The following is a 15,388-nucleotide window of genomic DNA, read 5'->3' on the forward strand; positions in this document are numbered from 1 at the left end:
GCACTTTTGAGACGCTCCCTAGGGTGGAACCCGGGCACGGCTAGGGCTTCGCAGGCGGGCGGGGGGCGGGGCGGGCGCGCGCCGGGAAAGTCGGCACTTTGGCGACACTCCCTAGGTCGTTGGGCGGCGGGCCAGAGCCGCCACTGGGCGCCGGGAGGGCGGGGGGGCTCCCAGCGGCGGGCGGGGGCTGGGGGGCGGGCCGCGCCGCGCCGAGAAAAGCGCCGGCCGGAGGGCCCGCGGCCGGGCCGCCTGGGTGAGCGCGCCGAGGCGGCAGCGGCGCAGGCTTCCAGGTGGGTGTGGGTCCCGGGCGGAGCCCGAGTCCGCGCTGCGGGCGAAGGTCCGGAGCCCCCGACCTCAACCTCGCGGCCCCATCCGGCGGGCAGGCGGGCGGGCGGCGCTGGACTCTCGGGGCGGTCCCCGGGCCCCTCAACTTTTCCTGGATCCAGGGCGTCGGCAGCGGCTGCGGGGCGCCCGGGGCTCGGTCGGGGTAGGGAACCCGTACCAAGGGGAGAGGGCTTCCAGGAGACAAAGGCTCTGGGCGCGGGCCGGGGGCCGGCGCCTCTGGGGTCTTTGTGCGGACACGTGCATCACGCGTTTGTGGGTCTTTGTAGATTTGGATCCAGGGACGTGCATCTGCCCGCGCCTTTGTGTGTCCGTGGCTTTGTGTGGCTGTTTCGTGCCTGTGTCCACGTTTTGTGGGCCCGCGTTTGGTTGTGGGTGTGGGTGGGCTCATCGTCGTGTGTCCGCGTACGTGGTCTGTGCCTGTCGACGTGTCTGGGTTGGATGTCCGTGGAGTGTGTGCGCGCCGAGAGCCAGACACCGCCCCAACTCCTCGCTCCCCTGCTGTCCACCCGGGCCCCAGACTTGACTTCAAACTTTTCTCCTGGTTCCTCAGGCAACTGCCCCCGTCCCCCTCCCGCTGCAGCCGGGGCGGGGGCGCTGGCAGCCCTCCCCTCCTTCACCTCCTGGGGTCCTTAGAGCCGCGAAGGGATAGAATAGGATGGGGGGGTGATCAGCCGCGCTAGGGGACTCGCCCAGGCCAGGGCTGGGCGGAGCGTGCCGGACACCCCAGCCGACCCAGCTGGGAGAGGAGAGGTAAGCGGCCAGTCCTGGGCTCCGGCGGGGGGCGGGGGGCGGGGGGGAGGCTGGAGACAGGAGCGGAGACGGCAGCCGGTGTTGCCCGCCCCGCGCTTCTCGGAGGGAGTGTATGTGACCGAGAGAGACGTGTCTGCTTGGCGAGAGGCCGGCCCCAGCCGCCGGCTCCGCTTTGAGATCCGCTCTCTGCTGGCGTCCCGCCCCCGGGGGGTGGGGGGAGCAGTCCTCCGACCCAGTAGGTGAGGAGGCGACGGCTTCTGGGATCCCGGCACTTACTGGTTCCCAGTGGGACGCCACGGGCCCACTGTCCGGCTCTGAGCGAGCTGCTGAGCCTGTCGGAGTCGCGGTCACCCTGTTGTGGTTGGGGCGAGAGAACTCCCTCTGGGTGCCCAGCGTGCAGTCGGGATTACCCGCGCTGCGGGATTCGGCCTGAGAGCCGTGCCGCCCACACTTGAGGTGACTCAGGAACTTCTCCGATCCTTCCTCCCTGCCTGCTCTACCCTTCAGATAAGTCCAGACTTGCGGAGCCTTAGGTCTGACCCGAGCGGGAGCGCTGAGGGGTGGGAGCCTGCTGGGCCTTTGATCCTGAGTCGAAGAGATAGCCCTAACACCTTCCCTTCCCTGCCCCCTCACCGCCCCCCAACCCTGGCGCAGTCTTTAACCTCGAGTTTTGGGGATGCTGCAGATGTGAAGGAGGGCCACGAGCCACTCACCTGGGAAGAAGGCAACCGTGGGCACTTTCCTTTCCGGGCCTCAGTTTCCCTTCTGGAAAGGAAGGTGTGGACAACTTCTCCCCTCCCTTTCTGTTGTGGCTGACTGGTTGAGACCCCAGAACCTGGAAACACTTTGATGTTTAACACACGCCTCCGTTCTGTCTTGAGCAGTTCCCCAGGCAGTAATTTGCTGTATTGAATGGGGAGAGGTGGCTTTGAAGTTAGGGAGGGATGAAGTGAGGTGGGCCTGGAGCCCCTGCAGCCCGGGAAAGGAAGGCTGGAATGCAGCTGTGGGGGGAGGCCAGGGGACTGTGCCAGGGAAGCAGGAAGTGTCTAGCACTGCATGGCTGTGTATTCTGATAACACCACAGAGGTGGTCACCTCGTGGACTATAAGATGTAAGGTGTGTGTTGGGGTGGGGTGGGGTGGGGATTGGAATTCCTCTGGGAGGGAGGGGAGGGGCCAAATATGAGGACCTTCAATGACAGGCCGAAGAGCTGGGATTTGAATCTGCAGGTGGGAAGCTGCTGGAGCATTTAAACCAATCAGGGTGGGATTGGTAATTTCAAGAAAACTTCCTCTGTCTTGTGGGCAGTGCTGGAGACTGGGAGACCACTCTGCAGGCACAGTTAGAGTGAAGAATCTAGATTTTACTCCCGCTCCATGGCTTCTTAGCCCTGTGAGCTTGGGCAAGTAACTTTACCTCGGATTCTGTCTCCTCATCCTTCAGATGTGAGCAGCAGTAATTCCTGTCTCACTGATCCATTGTGAATGCCAAATAGGATGATGAGTCCCCGTGCTAACGAAATGGGACGAGTTTGTGCTGTGCCTTACAGTGCTGGATTGCACTGTCAATGGAGGCAGAGACAGCTTCACCTGCGGTCCTCAACCTGATTTCACCACCTGGCAAAGCCCAGAGTCTCCTGCAAGCTTGGGCCAGTTTCGTCCTCACCAAGCAGGAGGAAGCTTTCTGTCCAGGACATTTCATTCATCTGGTGTATCCCCTTTCGTGTGGCCAGGCCCCACGCAGGCGATGAGGAGGACACCGATCCAAAGATGGTCACAGACCACGAAGTGTATCATATTTTGACATGAGCAGCCCAGGGGCCAGGGGAGCCTAGGGCGACAGTGCTTGTTAAACAAAGAAAAGAAAGGCAGCTCTGTCATCTTCTCATCTTTGTCAGAGGAACAGCCTGTGCAAAGGCGTGGGGCCCTAGAAGCAAGCCAGGCTTCTAGTCTGGCAAGCTGTCTCTGTGGGATGGGTTTCAAGTGGGAGCAATGGTGAGGTCCCAGGCTTCTGTTGGGATTGTACTGTGGCGCCCAGTAAGGCTGACAGTTGGAGGCAGGGGGCCAGGAACAGCGCTGTTGTAGCGGTCCAGGCCAGGAGGGCTCCTGAGCTGAACCTGGGCAGGGCGAGGTCACTGCCCGGCTTGCGGGGTGAGAGAGGCGAAGACGGTGACCCACCTACGCAGGGATAGCCGCCAATTCGCATTCTGTCCTCCTTGTGCACAGATGACACTCCCGCTTCAGCCTGCTTTGGCTCTGCAACCTTGCGAGACCCCCTTCCCAAGTCCCTGATAGATCCTGGTCGGCATTCGTAGCGCAGACAGGGCCCTGGATGGTGCGCCAGGAGAGAATCCAAGGCTCCGGATGCATTTCGGATTCTTTAAACTCTGCCCCTGCCTCACCTTCAGATCTGCTGGTGTCATAGCTCCTTTTCCTTTCCTGGCCCCTGAAAGCAGTCATGAGGGGGCAGGAACCCCCGTGCAATGAGCACCAATGTGCGCCAGGCCCGGGACTGTGTCTTCATTTTACGTTGTGTAATCATCCCGGTGACCTGCTGGGAGCAATACCACAATTCTCACCACGTTACAGAGGAAGCCTCGGACTCGGGTGAGGGCACACGCAAGCCTCCCAGCAGGAGAGGCTCTCGGGTTGGAGTCCGGTCCGCCTGGCTGCAAAACCCATCCCCTCGCCCCAGACTGCCTCCCCGTGAGTCCACACAGGCTGCCTTCCAGCGAAGGCAACTTGGCAAGCTTCAGGAAGAAGACGTGCTGGACGGAGGTAATAGTCTTGGGAGCCGTGTCCATTTCCCTGTAGATCGTCCTCCTCGGGCAAGGTCACTGGGCCCAACTGTGCCAGGGATAATGTCATAGAGGAGGCCAGGCACTGGCTGTCAGAGGACCTGGAGCCTGAGTCCAGCCCCTGTCCTCACTGGCTGTGTGATTCTGGACAGAGCACCGAACCCCTCTGGGTCTCTTCGCGGAGCTGTAAGAGAGACACAGTGCCAGCCAACCTGCTGATCCTGCAAGGTGACTGAACGGATCATAGCGGAGGCGGCGGAAAGGTTAAGAGGCGTCCTTTGGTGCAGTGGTAGTATTCGGCATGCCTGGTGCCTCTCCCTGTGTTACCCGCTCTGCCAGCTCCGGTGCTCAGCGCAAGGACATACACATCAATGCGACTCCAGCCCTGCTCGCAGGACAGACAGGGAAACGTAATCACAGTCCAGCACGATCAGCTCTAGCCGTCGCCCACACAGGCCCATTTGTAAGTTGAGTCCCAGTGGTATAAGGAGGGATTTGGAGCTCAGACGTCTGGGTTTGAGCCCTGGTTCCTCTACGACCCAGCTGAATACTATCAGTCTCGTCTGCGAAAATAGGGACAGTGATCCCCATGGGCAAGGACTGTGATGAGGTAGAAACAAGATGGCGGCATAGAAGGTGCGTGGTGAGCTGACGTGTTGGTACAGATGTGTGGCATTAGCGATTCTGTTGGGAGAGTCAGCCCTCAAGGCCCTGAAATTCTTTCTGCCTTGCGTTTCCAGAGCTGATGTGGGGGTGGGGGTGGGGGGCAGGACGTTCGCGGAATTTCCACCTGGGGATTTCGCTGGCATCGGCCCAAGTGAGCTCATGGCAGAGAGAACAGGGTGGGAGGCAGCTCAGCACTGAGCAGCCTGTCTCAGGTGGGTGCTGGGGCCCTGGTCCAGCCCAAGGCTCAGCCTCCCACCCACCTTCTGCCTGTGCCAGCGGCTCCCTCTTGCAGTTGTGGTGAGGAGCTGGCAGACCTTTGGCCCAGAAATGCTGCGGTAGGGCACCAGGGGTAGGCACCTGGGGCCAGGAAGACCTAAGCCAGAACCCCAAGCTCTAGGTCGGTCTCAGAGAAGAAGGAGGGAGTTTGGGGCCTGGCCAGCCAACACCAGCACGCTGTCCAGAGAATGTTAGTATAAGCAGTCACAGACCTGCCCGGGGCTTGGCACTGCGCTGGGTCCTTGACGGGGGGGGGACATAAAGAAGAATGACACGGCCATTGCCTTCTGGAAGCTCAATGATTCATCGCCGTCATCAACTGCCACACATGGAGCACTTAGCATGTGGTAGACATTGAGCTGAGTGTTTCACATGCTATCCCATAATGCTTTGACCAACCCCTTGTCGTCGCCCCTATTGAGGACACCGAGACCCAACAAGGTTGGCACTTGCTAAGGCGTGCAGGCCCGGGGCTGGCCTTCCACTTGGGTCTGAGTGCCGCAGCTGATCCTGAATTGCTGGCCTGCTCCCTCAGCCAAGTGTCCGCCATGGCCTCCCGGCCTGGCTCTGACCCCAGCGGGTGGAAGGGATGTACAGGTGAGGAAGGCAGGGTCACGGCCCAAGCCGCTCACACCTGAAGTCAGGAGACAGGCAGGTAAATCACAGGAGAGAATGCAGTCCGTATGCACCCGAAGGAGGCGCGCGGACGGCGTGAGAGGCCCAGGGCGGGAGCCGCAGCTCTGGGGCCCGAGTGGACAGAACAGGCCAGGGCCACGGCGGGCCAGGTGGATGCAGGCGCTGCAGTCAGGCGTGGGGACCCGGGTCCTGGGCCCTGCTCTGCCGTTTCCTTGTTGTCACTACCCCCGCTGGGCCTGTTTCCCATGATCTCTGGGGGACCTTCCAGTTCCCCACCCTGAATTCTCCAAGTTTGAGGAGGTGCGAGCAAGGGCCAAGAGTTGTTCAGAGCTCCTCACCGTAGGTTCAGGTCAAGATGGGGGCTCAGCTGGGGGAGGGAGGACCGTGGGGACAGCGTGCCTCTGTGGCAGAGTGAACTTGATGTCTGTAGGTAGAAGGAGAGGTTGGGAGGGCTTTGAGAAGGGGAGTGATGTGGCCACAGCTGTCCTGGGGGCTGTCCGAGCAGGCCCTCGCTGGGAAGGAGAGCTGCCTCGAGTCTGTTAGTAAATAACCATGTGGCTCTTGCTTCTGACCTCTCAGGGCCATCAGCCAACTTTCCTTAGAGTCACAGTCACCAAGGAATAACTCCTGGCCCCAGCCCAGAGGACCTTATGCTATGTGCCCCTAACCCAGGGTGGGTAGTTTCTAAGCCCTCGTGTTCTGTAGGCTGGCTGACCAGGGTCTTTTATCTGCAGGGTGGGGTTTGGAGAAGAAGTGCTACATCTTGGGCCAAAGATCCCTTTTCTCCCTTCCTTAGATGGTGGTCACCTGTCTGCCTTTCCCTTTCTCCCCAGGGTAGATCACAGGTCCCAGAGGGAGGCAGAGTCCGTACCGTTACATAGATGGGGAAACCGAGGCTCAAAGAAAGAAAACTGTGAAGGTCACACAGGTGGAATGCTGGGCACTAGAATCCGGTTCTTCTGGGTCCAAGGCAGGTGTTAGCGATCTTATTCTGACTTGCTCTCCTGTCCCACTGCTGGTATGTAAGCCTCGTGAGGACGGGGGCCTTGTCCCGCCACCCCCCCCCAACATACACCTCCCGTGGCCTCGCACGGCGCCCTGCACTCGGTAGAGATTTAGTGAATGCTTCTGGTACGTGTTGACGTCCTGAGACACTGGAGATGCACGGTCTGGGCTAAACGTCTCTCTCCCCGCGAAGCCGGAGGAGCTGAGGCTCAAAGAGGAGAGGGGACTTGTCCACAGGTGTGAGCAGGCCAGGCTGGGGCTCCTGACTGTCCCCCAGGGTCAGTCTTGTCACCATGCACAGTCGTCCTGTTGCCTCCCCTTCACCCCCAGAGAGTGATGAAGGGATTGGGGGAGGGCCCCTGGGGGACTCCTGCGCCACAGCGGGGGAGAGGCACAGGCACTCATCAACCGCATGTCTGCCTCGTCCTGGCGCTGTGGTCTCTGGTCCTCACAACGACCCCTTGAGGAAGGTGGTGTTGTCTTCATTTTAGGTGAGGAAACAGCTGAGAGAGAGGAAGTCACTTCCCGAAGTTGCCAGGATCGTAGCTCCTTCAGAGCCGAACTGATCAGAGGGAATGGATCCCAGAATGACATCTGGAGGGCCACCCCTGACCGGTGGCAGAGGCCTCCTAGAACAACAAGTCGGGAAAAGCTCTGGGGCGCTGCACAGTTTCCCCAGGAAGGGGCGCTGTGATTGAGCAAGGACCTCCACAGCGGATATGGCTATAGGTCCGATCGAAAGGCGCTCTTTCCATCATGTGGCCTCCACCCCCCCCACCCCGGGGCCTCATTTCTCTACGGGAAGATTCAGCTTCCCAGTCTCATCTTCACACCTATCTTCTCTAAGGCCGATGGGGCCAGCATCACTGTCCCAGATTCATAGTCTAAGGAACTGGTCCGGAGAGGTAAAGTGACTCGCCCGGTTCACACTGCAGGTTAGCACCCAAGGTTTCTGGTGGTTTCCATCAAGGGGAACTCAACATTCCTCATCCCTTCTCAGATCCAGCAGCCCTATGGAGAAACAGTGTACCTTCTGGGAAAAAACTGCTCTCCCAGGGGATGCCCATAAGAGCTTTGACATGTTCCATATGTGTGAGCTGAAGGAAGGAGGAAGAGAGATGGGTCAGGCCTGCCTGCTGGCCTCCACCCACCTGCTCCCTGTCTGTGGGGGAAGGCAGGGTAACCCACACTGCAGTCTTCCCATGTGCTAGGCAGACGAAACCATTCTGTTTCGTCTCCACCACAGTCCTGTGAGCTGGCTATTCACATCTCCGTTTTCCGGATGGGGAGACTAAGGCTCAGAGATTGTGGCTAGCCAAGATCGGAGAAAGCCGAGATGGCCATGGTCTTTTAGGAGGCTCTGTGAGTATGTTTGTCAGTGTGTTTTATATATATTTCTCCTGTAAGAGAGGAAATAGGGGAGAAAAGGAGATTAAGACATGTTTAAATCACTCAAAGTTCTACCATCTAAAGAAAAACTACTGTTATGTGGATATATTTTCTTCTAGACTTTCCAAAATTAGGATTTGGGTTGGTTGTGTGTGGGGTTTTTTTTAATGCATAGTTATAATTTTCCTAGACATGCAATTTGTCCTTATGATACCTAACATTATGGCATCAGCCCCCTCTATGAGGCTGCCAACTTTTCTGAGCATGATTTTTATGGACTCCGTAAGACCCCCAGGAGACTTCAACGTCCATCCTGAGTGGGCTGGGAAGTCCTAGTCTGGAATCAGGAGACCAGAGCCTGAACATGGGCCACCACCCCCTCACTAGGGGCCGTGGACAAGTCACTGCACGATGGGTCACAGGCTCCACATCACTCCAGTGCCTGGTGGCACACCCTGCTCTGTGGCCCTCGTGCCATCCAAACAGCAAAGGCCTTTTGTGAACTATAAAGAGCCGCACCCCTGGCCAGAATATTCCTTATCTTCCCTCAGTCTCCCCCTGAGAAAGTTCTGCCTTCCCCTTGGCTCCTGAGCCTTTTGCTAAGGGCTTGGCGCCACAGTGCCAGGCCCTAGCATCTCTGAGACACTCACACAAAGGCACCCCTCCCGATGTCACCCCAGAGGGGATCTCCTCTGGGCAGGACAGGGACACCGGCCCACACCTCAGAAGTCGTAAGGCACCGGGGATTCTTCCTTCCTCTTGACTGCGTGGGACACCCCGGAGAGGTCTCTGGGCTGTGTCGCGAGCTCACAAAAGCCCCGAAGCCACTGAGTATTAAAGACCGTGGCACGCGCGTCTTCACAGCTGCCAGTGGCAAAGCAGAGCCTGGCCTGAGCTCTCTGGCCATGTCGTGGCCGTGTCGCTCTTCCTTTCCCAGCCAAGTACAGAAGCGCGCGTTCCGCTTGGCCCGAACCAGGTCGGAGGTTACCAAGGCCTGGGTTCAGTTCTCATCGTCCCTTTCCTCTAAAGTGGACCCAAGACTGCTGACCGCCTGGCGTGACTGCAGATGTGGGGGGGAATGTGCGTCCAGCACTGGCCCGTCGTGAGGACCGGCTCGGACTGTCCCCGTCAGCATTTGCCACCGGGAATGGCCAGGCCTGGCCCAGAACAGGGGCCCTGGCAGAGGTGGCCGCTGTGCAGGGCTGGGCGCGGACCAGCGCAGTTATGCGGGTGGGCCTCGGTCTGTGCTCCCGCTCCCTTTACGTCAGCTGTCCTGTCTCCAGTGGCCTGGTGATGACCACCTTGCGTTCGTGCCCGGCTCCTCACAGTTCGCATTGCGCTTTGGTGGGAGCTGAATCGCCTCGTGTGAAGAGGGCAGGGCAGGAGTGACCGCCTTGCGGAACAGAGGACAGGCGGGGGCCTGGGGAGGCCGGTAAGAGGCCCTGCTCTGGAGGAGAGGGTTGGGGCTGTGTCGGGCTGCCGGTTACATAAGCAGGAGCTCACGAGGGGCCATCTGGCATTTAATAGGCACATTGTATAATCACCTTTGGGAACCAAAGGGTAACCTCGGGGCCTTTGTGTGTGTGTGTGTAGTGTTTGTTTAAACCCCAGGAAGGGTGCGTGTGGGCAGATCGGCTTGGCCGGGAAGGTGGGGCTCTGAGTGGTAATGAACCCCTGTGGTGAGAAACTCATCCAGCAGAACAAAGGGGGCCTGGAGCAACTCAATATTTTCCTTTTGGTTCCAGACATTGGAACACTCTGTCCTGCCTCAGTTGGGACCAAGCCCAGGATGCACCTGGGCCGGGTTTAATCCTCAAATTGGACTCTACAAAAGAAAGGGGTGGGAGAGGAGAGGCCCACAAGGAGGGGGGCGGAGAGAAGAGCCCCACTTCTCGCTGACCCTGGGCAGAGCCGGAGTGCGGATCAGATGGCTGCCCCTTTAAAGTTTCATGTAGGGCTGGTAATGCTATCCTGCTGTTCCCTCCCCACCCACCCCTCCCTGAGGGCCAGTGGGAGGGATGGGTGTGGGGGAAGACTGAGCAGGGGGGCAGGGCAGGGCCACCCCAGATGAAGAGACCTGCTGGGGTGAGGCTGAGTGCCTTCTGTCTCCCGGCAGAGTGGCCGCTGTGTGGCAGGAGGGAGGTAACCACAGACTGTGCTGTGAGAGGCTTCACAACTCAACCCTCTCTCATCCCCCTGCAAGCCCCTCCCGCAGCACCTCTGTCTGCAGAGCTGCCGTGGGTGTGAACTCAGGCTGTGGGTGGGTGTGAGGAATGAATGCAACAACATACATGGAGTGCCCGGCATCGCCGGCAGCTACTGTTATAATTGTACAGGGAGGGAAACTGAGGCCAGGGAGGGAAGTAGCTTGTGTTATAGCATGTGTCAGTGGGAAAAGCCCCTCTTGGGCTTCTCTCCGCTGGCCACCTCCCCAGTCCTGGAGGAAGCAGATGAAAAGAGGGGAATTGGGATTGAGCAGGCCTGGGTTCTAATCCTGCCCTGCTTTTCCTAGTTTGGGAGAAAACCCTGTTCCTCTGTGAGCCTCTAGTTCTTCATCTGTATAATGAAGGAACCAGCCCAGCTGCCTGCCCTTGGTCAAAGGAAGGGCCAACAGGGCATAATAGCTGCATCAGCTGTGGGTAGGGACAAGGCAAGGGAGAAGGGGCTTGGGACAGGTGTCCCCAGAACCCATCTGAAAGTCTAGGCACAGGGTCCCCAGTTGGAATAAGGATCCTGCCTCTGGAGAACAGGCCAGGGAGTGGACTCAGGACTAGGGACTCAGCTGTTGTTACCCACGAAAGGGGTAGGGTGGGAACAGTCACTGCAGGCCCCCCTTACAGGGAGAGGCTTCAGTCTCGGGGATGGAGTGTGGGTCTCAGACATGGCTCAGCCACTGCCACACCACGACAGTGAGTCATGCTTCCTCTGTACTCCATCCAGGTCCTTCCCCCCGTACATGTGGCCGTGCATAGCTCTCTGAACCTTCCACATCTCAGTTCCCTCTTCGTGAAGTGGCCACGGAATAGCGCCTTGAGTTTCTGCCATTATGAGGGTTAAGTGGGACTGCGCGGGAGGCGGGTAGTGCAGCGCCCAGCACCCAGCACTTGCTCAGCAGAGACAGATGGAGGACCGGAGGCTGTCAGAGCTGGAGAGGGCAGCCAAAGACCCATCCAGTCCAGGAGGGTTCCAGCAGGGTGGTAAGCAGGCTGGAAGGTTCCAAGTGCCCACCCTCACATCAGCCAGAGCATGCCTGCCTTTACGTGCTCATCTTTTTTTAAGCAAGTGTTCCGCTGCTCCGCCGATCTGGCCTAACCCCTTCACCATACAGGTGGAGAGACTCAGGCCAGAGAGGAGCAGGGACCAGGGTGTTTGGGGGAGCAACCTGGGAGGACAGGACTGGCGGTGGCAACGTTCGGCTATGCCTAGATACACCGGCTCGAGGCTTCTGTGCTAGGGCGAGAACCATCTGGTATGGGGTACCCGCTGCCGTCCCTCACCTGTGGCTCTCTTTCCAGCCCCCACCATGCCGTGGCCCCTGCTGCTGCCCCCGCTGCTGTTGCTGCTGGCTGCGAGCGGGGCCCAGACGACCCGGCCATGCTTCCCCGGATGCCAGTGCGAGGTGGAGACCTTTGGCCTCTTCGACAGCTTCAGCCTGACCCGCGTGGATTGCAGTGGCCTGGGCCCCCACATCGTGCCCGTGCCCATCCCTCTGGACACGGCGCACTTGGACCTGTCCTCCAACCGGCTGGAGACCGTGAACGAGTCGGTGCTGGCCGGGCCGGGCTACACCACGCTGGCTGGTCTGGATCTCAGCCACAACCTGCTCGCCAGCATCTCGCCCACCGCCTTCTCCCGCCTTCGCTACCTGGAGTCGCTTGACATCAGCCACAATGGCCTGGCGGCTCTGCCGGCGGAAAGCTTCACCAGCTCACCCCTGAGCGACGTGAATCTCAGCCACAACCGGCTCCGGGAGGTCTCGGTGTCCGCCTTCTCCACCCACAGCCAGGCCCCGGCGCTGCACGTGGACCTCTCCCACAACCTGCTCCACCGCCTGGTGCCCCAGCCTGCGGGGGCCGGCCTGCCCACGCCCGCCATCCAGAGCCTGAACCTGGCCTGGAACCGGCTCCGCACCGTACCCGACCTCCGGGACCTGCCCCTGCGCTACCTGAGCCTGGATGGGAACCCGCTGGCCGCCATCGGCCCGGGCGCCTTCAGGGGGCTGGCGGGCCTCACGCACCTGTCACTGGGCAGCCTGCAAGGTCTCCCCCAGCTGGCGCCCTACGGCTTCCGCGAGCTGCAGAGCTTACAGGTCTTGGACCTGTCGGGCAACCCCAAGCTCAAGTGGGCAGGAGCCGAGGTGTTCTCAGGCCTGGGCGCCCTGCAGGAGCTGGACCTGTCGGGCACGGGCCTGCTGCCTCTGCCCGACACGCTGCTCCTCCAGCTGCCCGCGCTGCAGAGCGTCCGCGCCGGCCAGGGGCTGTGGTGCCGGCGGCTGGTGCGGGGGGGCGCCTACCCTCGGCAGCCTGGCTCCGGCCCCAAGGTGGCCCTGCACTGCGTGGACACCCGGGACTCGGCTGCTAAGGGCCCCGACACTTTGTGACAAATGGCGTAGCCTGGGGCCACATAACGGACTGCTGCCCTGGGCTCCCTTGGGGCCCGGGTAACTTATATTTTCATGTGCCAATGCCAGGGGGCACCCTGCGGGCGTCTGTGGCAGCATCCTCGGAAGAGAGCTGCGGACCTGGGGAGAGGCTTTGGAGCAGGAACAAAGTCTTGCCCCTTTGTGTCGTCCCCCAAACCATAAGTAGAAGGTCTTCGATGCCAAACCAGACAGCAGTCCCCTGCTGTCCTTCCCCACTTGTCCCCGAAGTGCCTTCCCTCAGGCCTGGGCCAGCCTGACCCGTGACAGGAGGAGGGTGGAAGGGAGCCACTGCTGCCGGGCGGAGGTCAGGCCACGGCTGAGCATCCCCCTGGGCCCGCGGTCCAGTCACTCAGGGGCACGGGCTGCCTTTCTGAGGTAGCCCCCTCTTTGCTCTGGGCACATGAGGCCCACCTCATCCTTTTCTTTTCCTCTGGAACCCTGGGTAGGACCTTAGTCATGGAAGGAGCTGGAGAAAAAGTCAAGTGCACTGCCCCATGAGACAGACGGGGCAACTGAGGTCTAGAGAAGGAAAATGGCTACTCTGAGGCGCCACGGCGGAGGCGTAACCAGCCCAGCGCCCTGCCTTGCAGTGAGGCCCTTTGCACTTTTCTGTCTTCTCTGAATCATGCCCTTTGTCCCCTCCTGGGCTCCCCCATCCTGTCATTTGTGCGCTTTCCCTGTATTCCCAGGACCAGCAAGGGCCTCGGAGGTGGGACTCTGGGCCCCGAGACCAGCTGTGCGGCCCAGGTTAAGTCAGTTCACCGCCAAGCCTCTGAAGCTTATCCCAGCCCTACCAGTTTCCCACTCTGGCATGGGGTCCCCCAGCATCAAGACTGGAAATTCATCCATTGACCCCTGAGGTGTACTGCAAGGAGTTGAGGCAGGCCTGGAAACCCCAAGGGGCCTCCTGGATGCAGCCCCCACTGGCCCTGAGCCCCACAGCCTGTCTCCCCCATCCATCAGGAGGCAGGTACGCCCATCAGAGTTTATGCTGCACCCCAGATGACATCTCAGCTTCCCAGCCCTGGGCACTTTCCTTAGTCTTTGTTTTATAAAAGTTGTTGCTTTTGTAAAGGACTGTCACTTCAACCACCCCACCCCCCACCCCTGCCGGCAGGGGATGGAAACCTGTCATTTGTAAAAGAAGAAAAACATTGCATTTGTTCACTTTTGTAATACTGTGTCCTGGGGATGCGCTGAAGGGGGAGGTGTTGGGTGGAAGCCTGGGCGTTTGTGGCCTATTGGGCCTCAGGGGGCTGGTCCCACAGAGATGCCCACAGGACAATGAGAACTCTGTCCTCCCCCACCAGCCCCACGCTACACCTAACTGGTCCTTGATTGAATAAACACTATAAAGAGTCCCTCTTTCCATCCTTCCACCCGCATTCACTCCACGGCCTGGCCCTGGGCAGCCTGTTCTCCCAGAAAAGCCCAGGAGGCTCGCAGGATTTGGACGGTGAGCCGACATGAGGGAGGCAGTTACTCAGGAGTGGCTGCTCCTTTCGCTGTAGCTGGTACCCTGTCTGGCCTTCTCTCCCCCGTCCCTGCTGCCCCAGCTCCAGGAACACGTCAGGCCCTGGCACAGCTGTGCCTTTGCTCAGGCTGTTCCTCCGGGGCCTTGCCCTTCCGCCACCCCTGCCGCTCCACTCCTCCCCATTCTAATAGACCTGCTTCCTCCCTCACCTTCTCAGAAGGTTTCCCTCAGGTCCCCCCTCCCCTCCCTCCTGAGCTCCAGCAGTACCTGGTTCCTGCTTGGCATTTTGGCTGCTGCCTACCCTAACTCCCATTTGCATACTTCCAGTTCTGGGAACTGGTTTCCAGCTCATCTGAATGCCTGTGCTGTCTCTAAGTTGTCGTCCTAACTGGCAAAGGTCCGCGGGAACATCCATCACCATCATCACCAACAATGACAAGGTTTTTTCTGCTGTCTGCTCTGTGCCGGGGGACTCATGTTCTCGGAGTGTGAGTGGGAAGGACACACAGAAGATACCTGGCCGTAAGAGCTGCACAGGGAGCTGTGAGAGCCCTGTGGTGGGGCTAGGAAAGCTTCCTGGAGGAGGTGGGTCCACAGAGCTGAGGACAAGGGGACCTGGACAGAGGGGGATGACACCTAGGGGGAGGGGGTTCATGGGTGAACAATGGCACAGAGCCCAGAACATTCAGGCTACAGGTATGGCTGGGAAGCTTGCCCATCATGTCACTTCCCCGCCACTTGGACTTCATGAGCACCCATCAGTCAATATGGAAGTAGGTATCAGGGTGAGACCCCAGCACTCCCAGTCCTCAGACTGGTTCTCCATCCCTCCCTCATCCCCTGGGATAAGAGAGCCTTCAAATGCAGGAGCAGGGGAGGGATCCTAGGGACTTTAACCCGGTGAGGCTGGGCCCTCCCAAAGTCCTCCTTGAAGGGAAAGGGTGTGGGGGACATGGAATGTAGGTGTCTTTGAAAAAGGTAATTAATTAATTAATAAGGGGACAAAGCGGTGCTGAAGGCAGGGTGGGGAGGCCAGGCCTGCAGAAGACGTGAGTTTGGGGGCAGGCCACCTCTGCCTTCGGCTGCAGCTTCACATCCGCAAAAGCTCCAAGGCGAGGACGGGACCGTCACACTGTGCCTCCCGTGCCGCCCTGGCCTCCGGCAAACAGAGAAGCCCCGCGGGCCAGCGGCCCTCCTGAGGCTCCCAGCCCGCAGCGCCACCATGTGGCCGCACATGGCCAGACACCCCGGGTCCGAGGGTTTGCGAAGCAAGGCCCGGGGCCCCTGGAGGCCAAAGGGGACCTGCGCAGTTTGCCCGGCCAGCAGCTCCACCCCCTAGCCACACCGCCTTCATGCCGTCACAGTCAGCCCTCCTGGGATCCTGAGGCTGAGAATGAGGACGTTAGAA

General features: G+C 60.0%; 1 protein-coding gene across 1 annotated transcript; it reads left to right on the forward strand.

Annotated features, from left to right (window-relative positions):
• The first annotated feature begins 217 nt into the window (after nucleotides 1-217).
• Nucleotides 218-13,867, forward strand: TSKU (tsukushi, small leucine rich proteoglycan). Its single transcript, XM_040630879.1, has 2 exons — nucleotides 218-290; nucleotides 11,380-13,867. The coding sequence occupies exon 2, from the start codon at nucleotides 11,388-11,390 to the stop codon at nucleotides 12,462-12,464; it is 1,077 nt and encodes a 358-aa protein (XP_040486813.1). The 5' UTR covers nucleotides 218-290; nucleotides 11,380-11,387; the 3' UTR covers nucleotides 12,465-13,867.
• Nucleotides 13,868-15,388: the final 1,521 nt, after the last annotated feature.

Source organism: Ursus maritimus, unplaced genomic scaffold (genome assembly GCF_017311325.1).
Source record: "Ursus maritimus isolate PB19 unplaced genomic scaffold, ASM1731132v1 scaffold_16, whole genome shotgun sequence".
Taxonomy (NCBI): Eukaryota; Metazoa; Chordata; class Mammalia; order Carnivora; family Ursidae; genus Ursus; species Ursus maritimus.

What these genes read in the sequence shown, in the direction of transcription:
- TSKU (XM_040630879.1), top strand. Translation starts at nt 11,388, where the DNA reads ATGCCGTGGCCCCTGCTGCTGCCCCCGCTGCTGTTGCTGCTGGCTGCG.